This window comes from Ictalurus punctatus, chromosome 12 (assembly GCF_001660625.3).
Source record: "Ictalurus punctatus breed USDA103 chromosome 12, Coco_2.0, whole genome shotgun sequence".
Lineage (NCBI taxonomy): Eukaryota > Metazoa > Chordata > Actinopteri > Siluriformes > Ictaluridae > Ictalurus > Ictalurus punctatus.
Genome location: NC_030427.2, coordinates 21,047,518 through 21,068,165, shown reverse-complemented (window position 1 = coordinate 21,068,165; position 20,648 = coordinate 21,047,518). Strand labels below are relative to the sequence as shown.

Below are 20,648 nucleotides of genomic sequence, written 5' to 3'. Positions count from 1 at the left end.
ACATTTTAAGATTAAATAGTGAAATAAACTAACATAAAATAAAATAACAAAAAGATACCATTTGGTGAGAGCTAGCTGAGTAGCTTCTGCCATCTTGGAAGTACCACCCAAGATGGCAGAATTATATTACTAGCAGCAGCATTTATTTGTCACGTATATATTACAGCATAGTGAAAATCTTTTTTCGCATATCCCTGTTTGTTAGGAAGCTGGGGTCAGAGCACAAGGTCAGCCATGATACAGCACCCCTGGTAAGGTAAGGGCCTTGGTCAAGGACGCAACAGTGGCAGCTTGGCTGAGCTGGGGCTTGAACTCCTCAACCTTCTGATCAGTAACCCAGAGCCTTGACCATTGAGCCACCACTACCCTACTACAGTATGATTACGGACTACAATGGCATACTGAACGTCTGTTCATGCCAAATAAATAATGAAATAATGAAAATCTGAAAAATCCAATCCAGTCCAAATCATAACCTAGTGCTGTGTGACTCACATGGTATGCTGAAACCTTTCTGATGAGTTATCAAAAGCCACAAAAATGGAAGCTTGCATGTATCTCTTGCATGTATCAAGTCCTGTAATGTCCTTTAATAATTTACATTTACATTTATTCACTTAGCAGACGCTTTTATCCAAAGCGACTTACAAATGAGAAAAATACAAGCAAAGCGATATATCAAGCAGAGAACAATACAAGTAGTGCTGCCATACAAGAATACAATACAATAATACAAGAGCACAGTAAACAAAGCTACATACATGTAATGTCAATACATACTGTAGGAGAAAAAAATACACAGGACGGTACATGCTAACTAGACAAGTTATTTATCAAATATTGGATAAATAACACGGCATCTGAAAACGTTTACCATAAATGCACTGTTTTATATTGATATAAGCATATGAGTAGAAACCAGTGCAAATAATTGTATGTAATATGTACACTGTTGAGCAATTTAAATGGAAAAGCTGTCACATGTATGTAACATAAAGCATGTGATAAACTGGCAAGTGGGTGTTATATCGCCAAAACAGTGACACGTTTCCGCAAGCTATGGGTGTCCAGGCAAATGAGTGTGGAAAATCACTGGGGCTGTTAATTCACATAAGGAGACAAGTGTTTTGGCTCAAATGCCATTATCTGAGCCTGGTAAAAACATATACCAAAAACATTGGCACACAGGATCAGGAGGCATTAAAGGATTACGTTCTCCTGTTTGAGATGAGCGCAAAACATGTCATGTAACGGATAACTAAAAAAAACATTTTTTTAATTAAAAAAAGTCATCCAATCTGGGATATTTCTTATAATTGTTAACACTGACAACGCTGTGTGAAGTTAGAGGAGGGACACGGGGTTTAAGGTACCATTTTGGACTGGATCCATATGGAATTAGAGATTGCTTTGAGACAATGTCTGTAGCGCTCAAGGGAGTCTTGCTACCACTAGAGGGAGACATATCATTAGACGAGCTAGTTATTTAAGGGTCCACTTTATTAGAAACACCTGTACACCTGCTTATTCATGCGATTAACCCAATCAGCCAGCAAAACGGTGTATAAAATCAATAGCTAAAGTTATACTCCCATCAAATAGAATGCTTGTGGCATTTGATGTTGTTCTGAGATGCTTTTCTGTTCACCATGATTATAAAGGGTGGTTAGTTGAATTACTGTAGCTTACCTGTCAGCTCGAATCTGTCTGTCCATTCTCCTGACCTCGCTCAACAAGTCATTGCTGGCCACAGATCTTGCCACTCACAGGATGTTTTTCATACCATTCTGTGTAAACTCTACAGACTTTCGTGTGTGGAAAATCCCACATCAGCAGTTTATAAAACACATTTATCCCCATTCTGATATTTTTATTTGAAGCTATATCTGCATATTGTTATGCCTTGTGCTGCTGCCACATGATTGACTGATCAGATAATTGCATAAATGTGCATTTGTATGGGTTCCTAACAAATAGGTTGGTGAGTATATGCATATATAGAAATATTACTTTGAATTAACCTCTTTAAAAATATATTTAATTATATCTAAATATATAATTTAACACGAGAGAGGACTAGTTTGAGTTATTGGTGATCCTGCATTATAGCAGTGTGAATCTTAATTTCTTTATTAATTCTATTTTTCCCCATTTTTACAACCCAGGAACCCAAGTAGTCAACCTGCACAATCAAACCTGTAGCACTTAACACATTAGCAATCATTTTCTGGTGTGGATCATTAAGATTTGTTTTTTAAAAAAATTGTCAAAATCCTCTACAGTGAACACCACAGTATATAAATTAACATAGGGTGTTTCAGCCCATTTAGGGAAAAAAAAAAAAAGAAAAGAAAAATACCCATCTACTGAAGGGGACAGTAAATATCAGCAATGTCAAGTAGTAAGTCAGTACATACAGGCTTTAAGATTGTTGCACCCAAAATACTTGATTTTGCTGCAGAAAATTTGAAATAATTCTTAAAAACTGTAAGCTTCTCTGAATACTGCGGAGTTTACGTGGTTGTGTTGATTTCTGTGATCACAAAAGTCACTAAATGCTGGAAGGACTGCATAATGCATAGCAACTAAATCGAAGCTATCAATGTGTACCATCCTAATGCTGTTTAACTCAGGCCATGAGGAAACCTGGGTTTCAAAATTTCCCCATTCATTTCAGAGCAATTAAGGTTCTGAAAGAATACAATCACTACTGAAATTGCTCCAGAAGAAATTAAACATCAATAACCCCAGTACAAAGAGCTTGGTCTTGGAATGTTTTTTATTATTATTATAATTATTATTATTATTATTATTATTATTATTATTATTATTATTATTATTATTCCCCCCACTGGAGGTAACAGCCAAAAGATATTGCTCTTTTGCATTCTACCAATACAGTAGAGCCTTATCCCTTAAAGCCCACCCCCTAGTGAAAAATACAACAGTCTTGTGCCTATTCAAATTTAACCCTTAATCATCTTTGCATCAGGAAGACAAAACTGGCCACATGTTAAAAAAAGAAAAGAAAAAAAAAATAGGGTGGGGTTGCAGTTACATAGCATTACTAGCAGTGTCTGGAATAAAGCAAACCATGACAAACACCGGTGATCGAGAACCCATAGCTGCCCTTTATTTAAAAAAAAAAAAAATTAAAAACCCATTGTGCTACATAAGTGCGCAAACCGATTGAAATAAGCGTATCAAGAGTGCAGGCTGCATTAACAGATTGAGGACCTTAATGCATAACAGCAACATGCTTCCTTCAAAACGCCAAGACTACGGCCAATATCAAAAAGCGCATTAGAGAACAGCTAACAGAGCTCAGAGCCAACAAGTGAAAGTCACACGTATAAAAACAAAAAAAAAAAACAAATACAAACTATAGCTAAACACCAGAAAGTACAGGTGGAAGGATTCACTTATTTTCACACCCATCTGGGGGAAACACACAGTAAAGAAGCAAAAAAATCTTTGGGTTTATTTTTTTTTTAACAATAGATCAACTCAGCAGATCAACTCTCTGTCTCTTTGTTCTCCTTGTTTTTCCGGACCTCTTCCAGCTTCTTATCCTAAAACAGAAATACATTTAGCCAAATAAAACCAATTTAAAACTTTTTAAAAAATGAATAAAGCTAAAAAAAAAAAAAAAAAAAAAAAAAAAAAAAAAAAAAAAAAGATAAACTAGACTGTACCTTCTCTTTGAACTTCTCAGTCATGGCTGCCATTATTGCTGTACGCTTCTCTTTAGTGGCTTCCATTTTCTGATTAAGTTTCTCCTCCGCCATCTTGCTGAAGTGGTTGTTCTCCTCCAGAGCTTTCTGCTGTACCTCCTTTTCATGCTCACGCTTCTCAGCCAAGTGCTTCAGAAATTCAGCTTCATGGGACTGCAAAGGAGATAATCCACTTAGGGATTAACTTCAGGATTTGTACTTACATTAGTTACATTATTCTACATTAAGAGGCATGAACAGACCTAGAGGTGTTAAGACATGTTCAGATGGGTAGTGTGCAGTTTGTTCAAAGGAAGAGTTCACTTGTGGTACATACTAGGCTGCAAGTCAAAAATTATTCAACAGTTCACAAGCTGTAATGCAACACTGACATTTCTAGATATTGTCACTGTAGTAATGCTAGCAACACACTTTTTTTATTTTTAAAAATGGGGACAAAAATACATCAAGTCAATTAACAGGCTCTCATGTACAGTAGAAAGTCAGTCAAGTTCCATCATTTTATATTATTCTATATGGATATACATTTCCACCAAAAATATGTCTGCCAGAAAAGGCCAATATACACAGAGGTACCTCCAAGAAAGTCCTAGCGGAACTAGCATAACACTAGCGTACACAACGTGGCCAAAAGTATGTGGACACCAGCGTACTGAACAGCCCATTCCAAAACCATGGCCATTAATTATAAGTTTGGGGAAGACCCTCACATGGGTGTTATGGTCAGGTGTCCACATACTTTTAGCCACAGAGTGCACAGTATAATCGATAGACAGGATGGCTCAATGTAAAAAAAAAAAATAAATAAATAAAAAAAAAAAAAAAAAAAAAAAAAAAAAAAAAAAAAATTATGCATTAGATTAACTCTGGCAATTGGAATTTGCAGAAATATTTTAATTTAGGATTCATAAAGTAGTGGTCAACCACTACTTACAATCGGTTTTGCCGATCAATCGGCACTGGTAACCGGTTGCTGGAACTACCACTGCTTTAACTGAGTAAGAACAGCATAGGTGTCTCATATCGCTGCAGTCTCTAGATACTGACACCGCTAACAGATGTGGTTGTTTGAGATGTACCTTGCGCCTTTCTTCGGCTGCTTCCAGTTTCTTCTGGATTTCCTCCAGTGACCAATCCTTTTTCTTCTGAGGAGAGAGGGGGAAGTCTCCTTTTGCCTCTGGGGCAGGATCACGCAGAATGACCTCAAAGGCCTGCCCTGAGGCCCGCTTGTCCAGCTCCTTCACTTTAATATCTAAAAGCAAAGAATAAAAGAAATGCTAAAACAACATTTACAATGCTACAAAATGATACAGTCAAGTAAAGCAAAGCTAAGACGGAAGAAAATTCATCTCCTTACCACTAGCGGCCATTGTATCAGAAGATGGCTGAGATGAGACCTATACCTGAAGGGAAAGGGGAGGTAGATGACTTTAGGTGTACAGCACTTCTTGTGCCCTCCTGTGGCAACTTGAAGGATAGGCACTCTGAACAAAAATAAACAAAATGTAAAAAATAAAATAAAAACATGCACGTGTTCGTGGGATAGGTGTAAGTGGTTTATGAGTCAAGCTTTTAAACCCCCCAAACAGAACTTAGAGGGGGGGGAACTGAAACATGTGGATTCGCACACACAGAGAGAGTGAGAGAGAGAAAGAGAGAGAGAGAGAGAGAGAGAGAGAGGACGTGAGCTGCACTGAAATTTGGCGCGCATTGTGTGAAGGGGGGAGAGAAAAGAAAAAAGGCACACCGTCCTCGAGTGAAAAGGCGCGCTCGCTTACGTTTTCTTCCGCCCGAAAGTCACACACAAAAACACAGTGAAGAAAGTGAGAGCGCGCGCGCGGGCCATGCAGTGTCGGAGGAAAAATAAATAAATCGTACACGCGCGCAATTTGCAAGCACAAAATTCTCCTTAACTGGCGTGCATTATCTAATGAAAAAGTTTGTCGTATAATTAGTTGACAGTGCAACATGAGAAAAACACAAACACCACCAGGGAAGAGCCACATGGGGAACAGCTACAAACAAACAAAGAGCGTGATACAGACAGGCGGTGGCTCGCTCTCTCGCTCTCTCTCTCTCTCTCACACACACACACACACACACACAAGCTCTTGATCCCAGACAAGGTCAAGATCATCCTGAAAATAGCTTGTTGCATGGACATGAATTTGAGTCTACACAAAAGAACAGCCTCTGAACCGCAGGTTCAAGTGATAGTTTGCATCGAAATGCATAAACGCACGAATCAAACCAATCAAATGAGCACAATAAAGCACGTCCGCACTCTATAAATGTAGACCAAATCAGAAATTATCAGCTAGATAGGTACTGAAAAGATGTATAACTATACTATTTCCGAAATTATTTCAAAAAGATGCCTTCTGTGACCACAAAATGTCGGCTGACACAGAAATACAACAGAGGTTTGATTAACTCCGAGCAAACAAAAAGAGAGTAAGGTGCTGAATGGTAAACAAATATTTTGATTGTTTTATCCATGGTGAAAAAGGGTCCGAACTAGAAATCTCAGAATTCTAACAAAAAAAAGAGAAACAGTCCGACTAAAGGGCACAAAAGCTAAAAACGTGTTTATTTATACATGCTATCTATGCAGTGATGTAGTGCACTGCATGCATCCTACTATCGACTTCATAAACATAAAACAAGCCTCGATCAGACTCAGTATTTTAAAAATTAAAAATGCACAAACTTTTGTTTATTTAGTTAATCAATTTTCTTACTCTTCCACATGGGCACCCACCTTTTATGACCCTCACACTGTGCCTTTCGCGCCGACGTTTAGCTCCACACGACGTAAGTTAGTGCATATGAAGAGCAAATCTAATGTCGTCATCCCAGAGCATCTCTCTTATTGGCTACTTCTCTTTACGCCCCGGGCTTTTGGAAAGTGTAGTTCTTCAGCACCCCAGACAAGTCCAAACAAGACCAAAACAACCACCAAAGACCTCTATTGCAAGTATTACCGGCTCTTTTCAGGGGAAAGTAGCTAAGGCATGCTCATTTGCATATATCACAACGTGTTACATAAAGAAGGAAAACATAGAATAGAATAGTTAATAGTTTTGTTTTAAATAAGAACAGCTAATGGCAACACACACTAACTATGTATATTGTTGATAATGGATAGCTCACTGGGTTGGTTATCCTCACATATAGAAGATTTTTTTGATTAATTATGCCAATTGTAGTCATGTAATAATAATAATAATGACAATAAAGATAATAATAATAATAATAATAATAATAATAATAATAATAATTAATTTTTATATATATATATATATATATATATATATATATTTTTTTTTTTTTTTTTTTTTTTTTTTTTTAAGGTATTGGGAAAGTTGTTTATACAAAGTCAATAGTCATTTTCTTGATTTCTCTACATGTACATTTACTCAAATGAATTATTTCTACAGTAGCAGTACCTGCAGTGTTCTTGTTCCACCATGTGTGCATGTGAAACACACACACACACACACACACAGCACCCAGAGATGATGGGTCTGCCTTAGAGCATCTCACTAACAAGTTCCAACAGAGCAGACTTTTTGAGATCTTATATTTCAAGGATAGATGGATAGAAGAAGAGGTCAGTGAAGAGACAGAGTATTATTCCGGTATGTTGCAGATAACTGAAATTAAGTTAATAGATTTAAAATCAACCTTATGCTGTCTTATGAGTGTGTCCAGTCAGCAGCAAAAGTTTTGGAACAGCAAGGTCTTAACAGATAATCTAAAAGTAAATTAAAATAAATAACACTTAATATTTGGTTGCATATCCCTTGCTTGCAATAACTGCATCACGCCTGCGACTCACTGACATCACCAAATTGTTGCCTTTTTCTTTTGTGTTGCTTTTCCAGGCTTGTATTGCAGTTTCTTTTAGATGTTGTTTGTTTCCGGGGGTTCCTCCCTTCAGTCTCTTCTTCAGGAGGTGAAATACTGCTCAGTTGGGTTAAGGTCTGGTGATTGACACGGCCAGTATAAAACCTTCCACTTTACCCCCTGACGAAGTCTTTTGTTGAGTTGGCATTGTGTTTTGGTTCATTGTCTTGCTGAATGATGACATTCCTCCCAATTAGATCAGAGGCATTTCTCTGTATACTTGGCATATTGTTTTTGTGGACTTCTGAATTCATTCTGCTGCTACCATCATGAGTTACATCATCAATAAAGATTAGTGAGATTACTGTTCCAGAAGCAGCCATGCACGCTGTGAGGGAAATTACTCATTTTTACTTTGTAATAGTTTTGTTCTTGTTCTTTTTCTGTTCATCTGAGGATAACGCATAAGAAGTCCATGTCATGTCACTGAGATCAGTACAGAATGTTTATCTGCTTACAGAGACACAAACATGTTCTTCTGTTCAAGGTTTGTCTTTTGATTCTTTAAACAGTCAGTTTTACAGGGCACACCTGGGCAGCATGAAACACTTATCAGTCACATACACAAATATTTTTAATCGCTTGAAAAAATGGGTGGGTTCAAACAAAAGGTATCATGTTCTAAGTCGTTTAACACATAGATGTAAATATAAGGAAATGAAAGGTGATCTATTGTCTCATTCATCTTTTAATCTAAAATATAAGTTATTATATACAGTATAATAATAATAATAATAATAATTATTATTATTATTATTATTATTATTATTATTATTATTATTATTACTTAAACTTGATAAATTCTTTCAATAATTTTATTATCTTGAAAATTTGGCATGTGATATTTTGTTTATAATAATCTCCCTAAACTATAGAGATGCAAACTTTGCTCATCATTATTAAGCCATGCAGTTATTGTATGTGTTTTGGTGACAATAACACACATGGGTGGGTTTCTTTCAGTCTTGTGGGGTTTTGCAGACAATGTAAACCTTGTGCTTAATTTGAATGCACTGGTATTGATGCAACCTCTGCTTCCTGATCTAATATCATTCTTGCCATGTCTCTCTTAACTGTCTTAAGGTCTTTACATCTTTAAGGTTTAAATAACAGCTAATTTGATTGCTCCTGATGTACTCTCAGGTTGAGAGCAAGCAGAACAATATAAGATAGAATAAGATAGGATATAATATAAGATAAGATAGGATGTGGGGGGATGGTTCTTCTACCACTTGCTGAATCAGACTATGTTACCATCACATCATGCCTCTGAGACGATGATGTTATCAGCAAGACGGTGGGGCACTACTAAGAGGAAGACAAAAGGAAAACAGGAGGAGAGGATGGAGGAAATGAAAATGAATTGATCATGTGTAAATAAATGAATCGTGTGTAAAATCAACCACATGATTTTACATTTAAAAAAATAATGTATCATGTTAAAATAAATAAATAAATAAATAAATTAGTTAGAAAAATTGTTTAGTCATGTAAAAATCATGTGTAAAAATCATGTGGGAATAAATTAACCATGTGTACACTGCAGAAAAATGACATCTTAGCAAGTGGAAATACATTTTATTATAGTAAAAAAAAAAAAATAATAATAATAATAATAATAATAATAATAAAATAAAATTTTTAAAAAAGATAAGTGTTACAACCCGCTATCTTTGGGAGGGGAAGGTTTTTTTTTGTGTGTGTGTGCTGTGCCATAATTTGTGTGCAGGTCTGAACACCTTCCCAGAGTTTCCAATCTGCCCTAGCGTGCTTTGCTCCCGCCTTCCAGGATGACATCACTAAATGGCAGCCATATTTAAAGAGGAAGAGTGAGAATGGGTTGGGATGTTGGAGATGGTTTCATGTGTATTGGTGGGTTAGAGTGTGTTTGGTTGTGCTGCTTTATGCTATATTCCGACTACTGTCCTGGTTTTTGAGTTTGGTTGTCCCTGTATCTGTTTTTGTGCATTCTATAAGCCATGGTATATATGATTCACTTGGTTCACTGGTAGTAGGGGTGTGGCTGCCATTTGTTTTGGGATAGGGTTCCTTTGTCTGTTTTTTTTGCTTAGGTAGTTGGGGAAGTATCCTTGTATTTTCTTTATTTTCCTTTTTAGGTAAGCTAGCTACCTAATAATAGAATTCTTTTGCCTATTATTTTGGCCTTGGCCCACCCTAAAATTATGCCTGGTTTGGTTCCTTGTACAGTTATATGTATATAACTTTGTGTTATACTATACCACTACTTTTTAACACAAACCTGGTCAGTAGTGCACACATATACATAGGCGTAATTTCTAAGGAGTGTGTATAGATATGTTTGTAAATTGTCTCTTATTATTTACACTCTGTTGATCTCTCTGACTTCCCAACTTCAAGCATTTATACTAGGGATATTCATTTACTTAAAGTAATACAAAGAAGAATTGGGGTGGGGTTGCAGTTACACAGCAATACTAGCAGTGTCTGGAATAAAGCAAACCATGCCAAACACCAGTGACTGAGAACCCATAGCTGTCCTTTAAAAAATAAATAAATAAAAACCCATTGTGCTACATAAGTGCGCAAACCGATTGAAATGATAAGCATATCAAGAGTGCAGGCTGCATTAATAGAAACTTTGAGGACCTTAATGCATAACAGCAACATACTTCCTTCAAAACATTAAGACTATGGCCAATATCAAAAAGTGCATTAGAGAACAGCTAACAGCTCAGAGCCAACAAGTGAAAGTCACATTATTTTCATCAAATATTTGTTCTCCTTGTTTTTACAGACCTCTTCCAGCTTCTTCCCCTACAACAGAAATACATTTAGCCAAATAAAACCAATTTAAAACTTTTTAAAAAAGGAATAAAGCTAAAAACAGATAAACTAGACTGTACCTTCCCTTTGAACTTCTCAGTCATGGCTGCCATTATTGCTGTACGCTTCTCTTTAGTGGCTTCCATTTTCTGATTAAGTTTCTCCTCCGCCATCTTGCTGAAGTGGTTGTTCTCCTCCAGAGCTTTCTGCTGTACCTCCTTTTCATGCTCACGCTTCTCAGCCAAGTGCTTCAGAAATTCAGCTTCATGGGACTGCAAAGGAGATAATCCACTTCGGGATTAACTTCAGGATTTGTACTTACATTAGTTACATTATTCTACATTAAGAGGCATGAACAGACCTAGAGGTGTTAAGACATGTTCAGATGGGTAGTGTGCAGTTTGTTCAAAGGAAGAGTTCACTTGTGGTACATACTAGGCTGCAAGTCAAAAATTATTCAACAGTTCACAAGCTGTGATGCAACACTGACATTTCTAGATATTGTCACTGTAGTAATGCTAGCAACACACTTTTTTTATTTTTAAAAATGGGGACAAAAATACATCGTCAATTAACAGGCTCTCATGTACAGTAGAAAGTCAGTCAAGTTCCATCATTTTATATTATTCTATATGGATATACATTTCCACCAAAAATATGTCTGCCAGAAAAGGCCAATATACACAGAGGTTCCACCAAGAAAGTCCTAGCGGAACTAGCATAACACTAGCGTACACAACGTGGCCAAATGTATGTGGACACCAGAGTACTGAACAACCCATTCCAAAACCATGGCCATTAATTATAAGCTTGGGGAAGACCCTCACATAGGTGTTATGGTCAGGTGTCCACATACTTTTAGCCACAGAGTGCACAGTATAATCGATAGACAGGATGGCTCAATGTAAAAAAAAAAAAAAGAAAAAAAAACAAATTATGCATTAGATTAACTCTGGCAACCGGAATTTGCAGAAATATTTTAATTTAGGACTCATAAAGTAGTGGTCAACCGATTGATTGGTTTTGCCAATCAATCGGCACTGGTTGCTGGAACTATTGGTTATCTGCAAAAATAGTTTGCACAGTTTTTCCCCCTTGTGTCTGTTGTAGAAGCAGATGAGAAGGGTCTGCTGTCATTATACAGTATGAGAGCAGCCTCTGAGGCGAAATAAAAACCATTATTGACCAATTTTGTTGTGTTGTGTGTTTGTTTCTTTTTAGAGGTTTCAATTTTTTGTTATTTGGAGTGTTACTTTTTTGGCTCAGTTTGGATGGATCATCTACTTTAATATTTATTAAATGTTAGTATAGTAAATTTTTTTATATTCATTTTGTTTTCTACTGGCTCAACAGGGCTGGAGCTCATAAATTCACAACATAAATCTGACTTGGATTAAGTCAATGCAAAGCACAAATAACTGCTACAAGAAACAAATGCATCTTTCTTGTGCTGTGTCCTTTTCCCTTCAGTGAATTGGCCTTTTAGTTTAGTCTGACCACTGCTTTAACTGAGTAAGAACAGCATAGGTGTCTCATATCGCTGCAGTCTCTAGATACTGACACCGCTAACAGATGTGGTTGTTTGAGATGTACCTTGCGCCTTTCTTCAGCTGCTTCCAGTTTCTTCTGGATTTCCTCCAGTGACCAATCCTTTTTCTTCTGACGAGAGAAGGGGAAGTCTCCTTTTGCTTTTCGGGCAGGATCACGCAGAATGACCTCAAAGGCCTGCCCTGAGGCCCGTTTGTCCAGCTCCTTCACTTTAATATCTAAAAGCAAAGAATAAAAGAAATGCTAAAACAATATATTTACAATTCTACAAAATGGTACGGTCAAGTAAAGCAAAGACGGAAGAAAATTCATCTCCTTACCACTAGCGGCCATTGTATCAGAAGATGGCTGAGATGAGACCTACACCTGAAGGGAAAGGGGAGGTAGATGACTTTAGGTGTACAGCACTTCTTGTGCCCTCCTGTGGCAACTTGAAGGATAGGAACTCTGAACAAAAATAAACAAAAATTTAAAAATCCATGCATGCGTTTGTGAGAGTGGTTTATGATTCAAGTTTTTAAACACCCCCCCCACACACACCCCTTACAGAAGGGAAAACTGAAATTTGAGGATTAGCACACACAAAGACAGAGAGAGAGAGAGAGATAGAGAGAGAGAGAGATGACATGAAGTTTGCCGTATATTCAGTTGACAGTGCAACATGTGAAGACACACAAACACCACCAGGGAAGAGCCACATGGAGAACAGCTACAAACAAACAAAGAGAGAGAGACACAGACAGACAGACAGACATATATAGTTTCACATATATAGTAGTGGTTCAGCACAAGCGCTTCAGAGCGCTCTCATTATTCTATCCTGCTTTATTCTATCCTGTATTAACCATCTTTCTGTAATAAACCTTTTTACCTTCAGAGGACGAGTTTGCGAGTGTTGTCTAATTTCCACGACAATTTGGCATCCCTGGCTGGTCTGCGCGAGTCTTTTCAGCTTTTCTGGACAGCAAGCAAACCGGAGGACATCCGTGGGAAAGGTTTCACCCTGGAGTCCGTGTTAACACGCAGGTGGTTTTCCCTTTATTGTGCAGAGCGAAAGACCGATGCTGCCTTACCACTAACTGGTAGGAAATTAGAATTAGAATTAGAATTTATGAAGTCATAGTGTATTGCTGTCTGTATGGAAGGGAGTCAATGATATAAGAAATGCATGTATTACATTGAGAGAAGTATTACATGGAGCGATTTCTTAAAAGAAGTTCCAGGAACTTCGCCTCTGCAACGGCAGAGATATTGGTGTTTCTTAGATCACAGCTTCAAAACTAAGATAGGAAGAGTCTGCAAGGGTTGTCTAGTTTCCGCAACAACAGTAAAACAATAGTGCACACATATATGCATATACATATACATTATTTTCCCTCTTTGGCTGTTTCAATTGACAGTATCATTTCTACGGAGTGTACATAGACATGTTTGCAAATTGTCTCTTATCATTTACACTCTGTTGATCTCTACGACATCCCAACTTCAAGCATTTTTACTAGGGTAAAAAGAATTACAAAGTAATACAAAGAAGAATTGATGATTTTCCTAAAACAAAAATTCAGCCCAGAATGGAGCAAAAGCATGTTTTTTTTCATCTGACCAATTACATTGGTGCTAGAAAGTCTGCGAACCCTTTAGAATTTTCTATATTTCTGCATAAATATGACCTAAAACATCATCAGACTTTCACATAAGTCCTAAAAGTAGATAAAAAGAACCCAATTAAACAAATGGTTAAACAGGTTCTTATACTGGAATGCAGTGTTTTCCTTTCACCAAACATAACGCTTCTCATTTAAACCAAAACAGTCTTTTTGGGTCTCATCTTTCCACAAAATATTTTTCCAATAGCCTTCTGGCTTGGCCACGTGATCTTTAACAAACTGCAGATGGACAGCAATGTTCTTTTCGAGAGCAATTATGTTCTACTTGCAACACTGCCATGCACACCACTGTTGTTCAGTGTTCTCCTGATGGTGGACTCATGAACATCAACATTAGCCAATGTGACAGAGGTCTTTAGTTACTCAGAAGTTACCATGGGTTCCTTTGTGACCTCACGGACTATTACACGTCTTGCTCTTGGAGTGATCTTTGTTGGTTTTGTTTACCCTAACTCTTGGGGAGGGTAACAGTGGTTTAACAGTGAATTTCCTCTATTTGTACACAATCTGCCTGACTGTGTATTTTTGGAGCCCAAACTCTTTAGAGATGGTTTTGTAACCTTTTCCAGCCTGATGAGCACCAATAACTCTTTTTCTGAGGTCCTCAGAAATCTCCTTTGTTCATGCCATGATACCCTTCCACAAACATGTGTTGTGAAGATAAGACTTTGAGAGATCCCTGTTCTTTAAATAAGACAGAGTGCTTACTCACACCTGATTGATTCTAATTTCACCTTCAAATTAAACTACTAAAGCTAGAGGTTCACACACTTTTGCCACTCACAGATATGTAATATTGGGTCATTTTCCTCAACAAATAAATGACCAAGTATAATATTTTTGCCTCATTTGTTTAATTGAGTTCTCTTTGTCTACTTTTAGGACTTGTGTGAAAATATGAAGATGTTTTAGGTCATATTTCTGCAGAAAATTCTAAAGGGTTCATAAACTTTCAAGCACCACTCTACTTTGCCTCAAACTACTTGTAACTGCTCACTCTCTTGAACATACTACACCACTTCTTCCCTCTTTGGTTTGCCTTTTATGCTTTTCTTGCTTCATATGCCATGCTACATCACTGCTGGACTGCATGTTTTATGGAATGAATTAAGTAATGGTTTCCATATTAAAGTCCAAGGAAGGGCTATAAACTTTTAAACACGTTAACGGAAAAATCCACCCTGAACAACTTGTGTATTAATGTTTATCATTTACACAGACATTTACAATAAAAAAATGTAAGCAACACTAACTTTGTTGCATCAGAGAGCATGAGAAACAGACAGTATAATTATCATAGACTAGCGCAGTGGGGTTCGTCCAAATGCCTGCAGCAATAAAGCACAACTTTCTGATCTTTCTTTTGTTATTACTAGGGTCACCAAAATATCCTCCTTAAGCTTTAATAACAGCTTTGACATATGACACATCTCTTCATGAAATTTCAGAAGGTGTGTTTGAGATTCCATGGGTTTCTAAGTTAAGTCTTTGCAATTTCTTTTGACTGGTAGAATGTGATTTTCTCACATTCATACACTGCAATGACATCTTAGCAAGTGAAAATATATCATTATTAAACCTATTTCTGGACATTTTACTAATTTCAAGCTTGGAAAAGTAAAAAAAAATAGCAGATAATTTCATTGTAAACATTTATCTAGAAAGAAGTAAAGCCAGATTGGAATTAACAAAGAAATACAGAGATGAGCCACAAAAGTTCTTGAACCAAGATTAACCTTTACCAAAGTGATGGAAAGACGATCACATCACCAAGTGTGGAGAAAGAAAGTATCTGCTCGTGATCCAAAACATACAAGCTCATCAGTCATGCATGGTGGAGATAGTGTCATGGCTTGTGCTTGAATGGCAGCTTCTGGAACAGGCTCACTAATCTTTATTGACAATGTAACTCATGATGGTAGTAGCAGAATGAATTCAGAAGTTTACAGGAACATTTTGTCTACCAGTTTAGAGAGAAATGCAACCAAGTTAACCGGGAGGCACTTTATCATGCAGCAAGACAATGATCCAAAACACACTGCCAACTCAACAAAGGACTTTTTTTGGGGAAAAGTGGAAGGTCAAGTCAATCACCAGACCTTAACCCAATTGAGCATGCATGCAATGGCAAAGAATAAGAAAAGGAAGAAAAGTACAATCATACATAATTTCCTTCATATTTATTGATATTATATTCTGGGGAAATTAAAAGGTATGGTGGACTTGTTCCTCATGTTGACCATAAATGATAACAGTAGAAAGTATGACCTTTTTTTTCTGTGCATGTTCTTTGTCTCTGCTTTTATCAAATGGTTTCTTCCAGTAAATATGTAGGCTGAAAGGACAGGCCTCCATCTAGTGTTCAGAAAAGGGAAATTCCTTATTAGGTCACAAATATATGCAAACCATATTGTTTTTCAAAACCATAATAAACATGGTTATTTTAAAATTATGTCCCAGAATCCCTTCCCTGTAAACACTGGAATTAACCTCTAATACATGAATGTGCTGTTAAATTTATTTGCAGAGGCTCTCACATTACTATAAACACTTGAATTGCATCATCTTCAAACGTTTAAAAGTATTAAAATATCCACAATTGACTAGTGCAGCTGCTTTTTTTGCTCCTTGCTTTTTTGTGGTTGTCAGTTTTCTTTTGAGTATTTGACTCACTCATTCTGACACAAGGCTTATGTCATCTTTTAGTCCTCTTCAAGCCAATTCACACAAGGCAAGTTTCAAAAAGAGTTCATAAACTTCCATTTAAACAAACTTCAATCCACACCTTTTTCACTGACATGCACAAATAAACTCTAAAGAAATCCATTACAATAACATACGATACAGTTTGAACTGAATCAAACATGGCTTGTGTAAACTCTTCTTGTTTAATTGCTCTTAAAGTGACTGTATGAAAGGGGGTTTCAATGAAATCATACAATCTAGATCAGGACTGGTCAAACTTTGTGTAGCCAGGGATACCTTTGACAGGAAAGTAAATTCTATGGACCCCCACACTACAGACTTATTTCATGAAGATTATTTGATTATTTGTGTAGAATAATATTTTGTCTATTTATTAAAGTCATAGAGCTTTTTTGACTGAACATTCCACCAAGAAAATCTGTATCCTGTGTTTATATGTTTCTGTAAAGCTGCTTTGAGACAATGTCCATTGTTAAACGCACTATACAAATAAAATTGAATTGAATTGAGACTCAATGAAAACCCCTTTTATACAGTCACTTTATCGGCAATTAAAACAAGAAGTCAAGTTTACACCAGCCATGTTTGATTCAGGAAGCTCATATGTGATAGTAAGCAAAGAAATTACATGGAAAGACATGTGACACCATTTGAGGAAGGTGAAGGGGCAAAGGACTTTCTGAGTAAGATGTATTTTTGTATGATTAAACTATTTTTAAAATTCCCAGATTATTTACACATGGGTACTTCAGAAAGTCAGTACTCAGAGTTTGGGGACTTTGCCATAAAGTCATAAACAGATCCTTTTTACTTTCACAATGATCTACAGGCAAGAAAAAAAAAGGCATCATGCAAGGGTAAAAATCAACACATTTAGCAATAATAACACAAGGAACTATTTGACAGGCAAGCAATTATTTTGTAACAATTATTTTATTAACAGCACCAGTTTTCATTTGTATAAACAGTCCTGGTAACTGATTTGATTACAAAATGATCTATTTGCAATGACTACGAAGCAAACAAATCAATTATAAAATCTGTGCATTTATTATGGCTTAAATCTACCTAATAGGCAGAATCAGATTCACATACAGCAAGATAAATAGGCCTGTTCTTCATACATGGTTTACTGAGTTGTCTAGATCGGATTGTTCATGTCAGTTCTTCAAAGCTGTTGTTGGACTTGTTACCAAGACAACAAGTCCATAACTCAAATACAGAATACATTAAATTGCATGATGTATTTCTAAATATATTTCAGCATTTAATTCCTTCAATTAATTTTTAAAAATAGTAAAATGTCTTATCTTTAGTAAAGTCTAGTGATAGACTGGGGGGTTGGGGGCTTTACTGCCATTGCCACCAAAAGCATAATTGCAGGACTGTGCATGCATAATTTAAATGTGGTTTATATATCAGTCTGTTAAAAAAAAGGAGACTGATCTATGCCTACTTAAATTAAATTTTGCCAAAGATTTCTTTAGACGAGCGTAAATGATCCAACATCTGTTTATACTATTATATTAGTGAAAAAACTTGTAATAGCAATTTCGAGCCCTTAATAAATCTTGCACAAGACATGCACTTCTATATGATTTGTCTTAGCTAATAGTTAACTCACTGATCATGGTTTCAAGTCTCAATTTATCTGGAATATTTGCTGGAAGTGTGCAGTTATCTTAAACCATTCAAGGTGGCTATATTAAATCAGTTTCACAGGTGAATATAATTGGGTAAATAAATTGGGTTCAGAATTAACCGATTTGGAATGATCACAATTGGTAGATCTGGCATACTTTATTTCATTGAACGATATATGAAGAATATTATATAACTTAATATGAATTAATTTAGTGAGGAATCACAATAAATAATTAAGTCAAAAGAATCTTCATGTATAATCCCAAATTTGGGAGAGGAATTTTAACTGTTCATAAATGTTAATGTAAATTAAAACATTTGTTATCTGTATACAACTATGTACTTTATACACGGTGTCTGAAAAGGTAGGAACCAATGAGAGTAAAACTACATATACGTACTTAATTCAGTATTTATTATTTACAACATATGCTCTTTGACTTCATCCTTACATATTTTTTCAGTCACTATATCACGTTTTTTTTTGCAGATTTTGCTGAACATATTCGGATCAAAATATTTGCTCTACATATTTAGGGGCGAAGCACTGAAGGTACATAGGCACCCTTTAGTGATATGTTTTCTTCTTCTTCTTACTACTATACTTCTTATGGGAGTCTATGGCAGCCCATAGAATGCTTCTAATGCTTATTATGAAATTTGGCACAGTGATAAAGGACTCAGGTACCTTCACAGCAATTTTGGTTTACACCACTTAAGCCCTCTAGCGTCCTTCCACTTTCCTCTTCGGGTCAAGCTGAGTTGAACGGATACCATGATGCTCATTTCTGCCATTGAGAATATTTTTAAAAAGTTTTCTGTTCTTCTTCTCCTACAAACTTTGTTCCATCATCACCAACTTTGAATCACAGCATCGTAAGACCAACTTGAAAAAAAAGTTGCTTCTCAGATTTTTGATAGGATGTACGGTTAGTCCATAATGCTCAAAATGATTTTGACAATGAAGTCGCCAAACAGGTAAAGAGGGCATACCATATCAACGGTGTAATGTATATTGACCAAACCTTGTAGATGAGTACATGACCTTGTCCTAAGGGACTCCAAGAAGTTTTGTCTAAATCCCTTCTAGGGGGTCGCTATAATTCTAAGTTAGAAAATCTGCTCAAAATTTTTGAACTGCTTTGGGACAGAATGTGCTTGGTCCCTCAATTGCTGCTTGCAGCTATATTCGTTATTGTTTCCTTACTTTTTGGATACTCTGTATAATAGGTTTATTTGTAACATTACTGCCGTCTGAAGTCTGCTCTCATGTGTACAGAGGTCAGAATGACACGTTTGTGTAAGTGTCACAATTTGCCTGTCAGCCATACCATATCATGTCCTTACATGCAAGTGTTGCTTGTTGATATATGGGCTCAAACATGAATGGCAAGTTGGCTGAGAACTTTGCCCAAAAACAAATTACTGTCACCAAATGGAAAGATAAACACAGCAGAGCAACATGAGAATAGGCTGCAAAATCAGGGAATGTATGCATGCCTCCTTATCGCATGGGTCTTATCCATCTTTGCACTGGGTAATATTCAATTTTTTAACATGTTGAGGAAATCAGATCTCCAAACAGCAACATCATAATCAAAAAATATAAAAGTGTTCAGATTAATGAGTTCTTTTTAAGTGATGCTGAAGTTAACATCTGCAGTATGTAGTTTGTGTGAACAAGGGACACTGGTGAAATTGAGTGTTCCTGCCTCACATCCAGTATTCCCAGGATTGGCCCTTGATTAATTGCAACCTTGACCAGGATAAAATTACTAAAGACGAATGAATACATGAATTACTACTGTACGAACATAGAAATATACTAGAAATATACAGGATTCACCATCATGACATGTAGAATATGATTTTAAATAAAATTAACAGTGCATAGAAAGTGTGATCATGTAATCATGAATCAAGAGCGGCGTGATGCATGGAATTGAGTTTGACTTCTAATAATATGCCTCTGACACAGCTAGTATGGATTAAAATGCTAATTAAAATGCTGCTGCGAGTGTCACAACTCAGGCATTGGGGGGGAAAAAAGAAATGAGAAAAAAAAGAAAAAAAGACACTTTCTTTGGGGCACATCAAACTCAAGCCCATGTATCGTTGTTTTAAACGTCATCTATGTTTTTTGGTGGGTTTTTTTTGCTCTTGCACTAGGCTGATTCCACTCATTATTAAACATTTTTTGTAATTATTAAAAAGTAATTTTCTGTCTGAAAACAAAAGATATGTGTGCTCATAAATGATAATTGAATGCTGGAGTTGCCAAAAGAGAGCTTTCTCCTGGCAGTAACGCATATGGAAATACGGCTGAGACACATGACCGAGGACAGAGCTCATTATGCGATACATTCATTGTGAATATGGAAAAGCAGTGAGTAATCATACCCAAGAGCTTCCAAATGACATTATGTGCTGTCCATGATGTGCTCAGTCAAACAGTTGCTTTAATGCTGTTCTAGTGGCCTTTGCCAAAATGTTACAATGGCAAGTCAAATATGACAAATGACAAAGACAAATATTATGATAGACCTTGTTTAAATGCTCAACTGGATCTATCATTTCTACAATTATTTTCTTTCACATAATACACTAGACTCATATTAACAATGTCTATATCGTC

The 20,648-nt window shown here is 36.4% G+C and overlaps 3 protein-coding genes across 4 annotated transcripts in view; 1 reads left to right on the top strand and 2 right to left on the bottom strand.

The window, feature by feature from the left end:
* serinc2 (serine incorporator 2) overlaps nucleotides 1-20,648 on the top strand; it is a 155,551-nt gene that overhangs the window by 107,036 nt on the left and 27,867 nt on the right. The window lies entirely within an intron of this gene.
* On the bottom strand, nucleotides 3,109-6,595 carry stmn1 (stathmin). Of its 2 annotated transcripts, none has more exons than XM_017480648.3 (5): nucleotides 6,496-6,595; nucleotides 5,092-5,218; nucleotides 4,814-4,986; nucleotides 3,696-3,887; nucleotides 3,109-3,572 (listed from the first exon to the last, which is right to left on the bottom strand). In XM_017480648.3, the coding sequence occupies exons 2-5, from the start codon at nucleotides 5,102-5,104 to the stop codon at nucleotides 3,516-3,518; spliced, it is 435 nt and encodes a 144-aa protein (XP_017336137.1). In that variant the 5' UTR covers nucleotides 5,105-5,218; nucleotides 6,496-6,595; the 3' UTR covers nucleotides 3,109-3,515.
* Nucleotides 10,377-13,065, bottom strand: LOC108272460 (stathmin-like). Its single transcript, XM_017480877.3, has 6 exons — nucleotides 12,868-13,065; nucleotides 12,623-12,705; nucleotides 12,317-12,443; nucleotides 12,042-12,214; nucleotides 10,529-10,720; nucleotides 10,377-10,439 (listed from the first exon to the last, which is right to left on the bottom strand). Exons 3-6 carry the CDS (start codon nucleotides 12,327-12,329, stop codon nucleotides 10,377-10,379), a joined length of 441 nt encoding a protein of 146 aa, XP_017336366.1. The 5' UTR covers nucleotides 12,330-12,443; nucleotides 12,623-12,705; nucleotides 12,868-13,065.

Excerpts from the sequence above, each read along its gene's own strand:
- LOC108272460 (XM_017480877.3), bottom strand. Across the intron at positions 10,721-12,041 it reads CAGCTGAAGAAAGGCGCAAG|TCCCATGAAGCTGAATTTCT; the intron begins GTACATCTCAAA and ends TCTCCTTTGCAG. Across the intron at positions 10,440-10,528 it reads CTGAGAAGTTCAAAGGGAAG|GGGAAGAAGCTGGAAGAGGT; the intron begins GTACAGTCTAGT and ends TTTCTGTTGTAG.
- stmn1 (XM_017480648.3), bottom strand. Across the intron at positions 3,888-4,813 it reads CAGCCGAAGAAAGGCGCAAG|TCCCATGAAGCTGAATTTCT; the intron begins GTACATCTCAAA and ends TCTCCTTTGCAG. Across the intron at positions 3,573-3,695 it reads CTGAGAAGTTCAAAGAGAAG|GATAAGAAGCTGGAAGAGGT; the intron begins GTACAGTCTAGT and ends TTTCTGTTTTAG.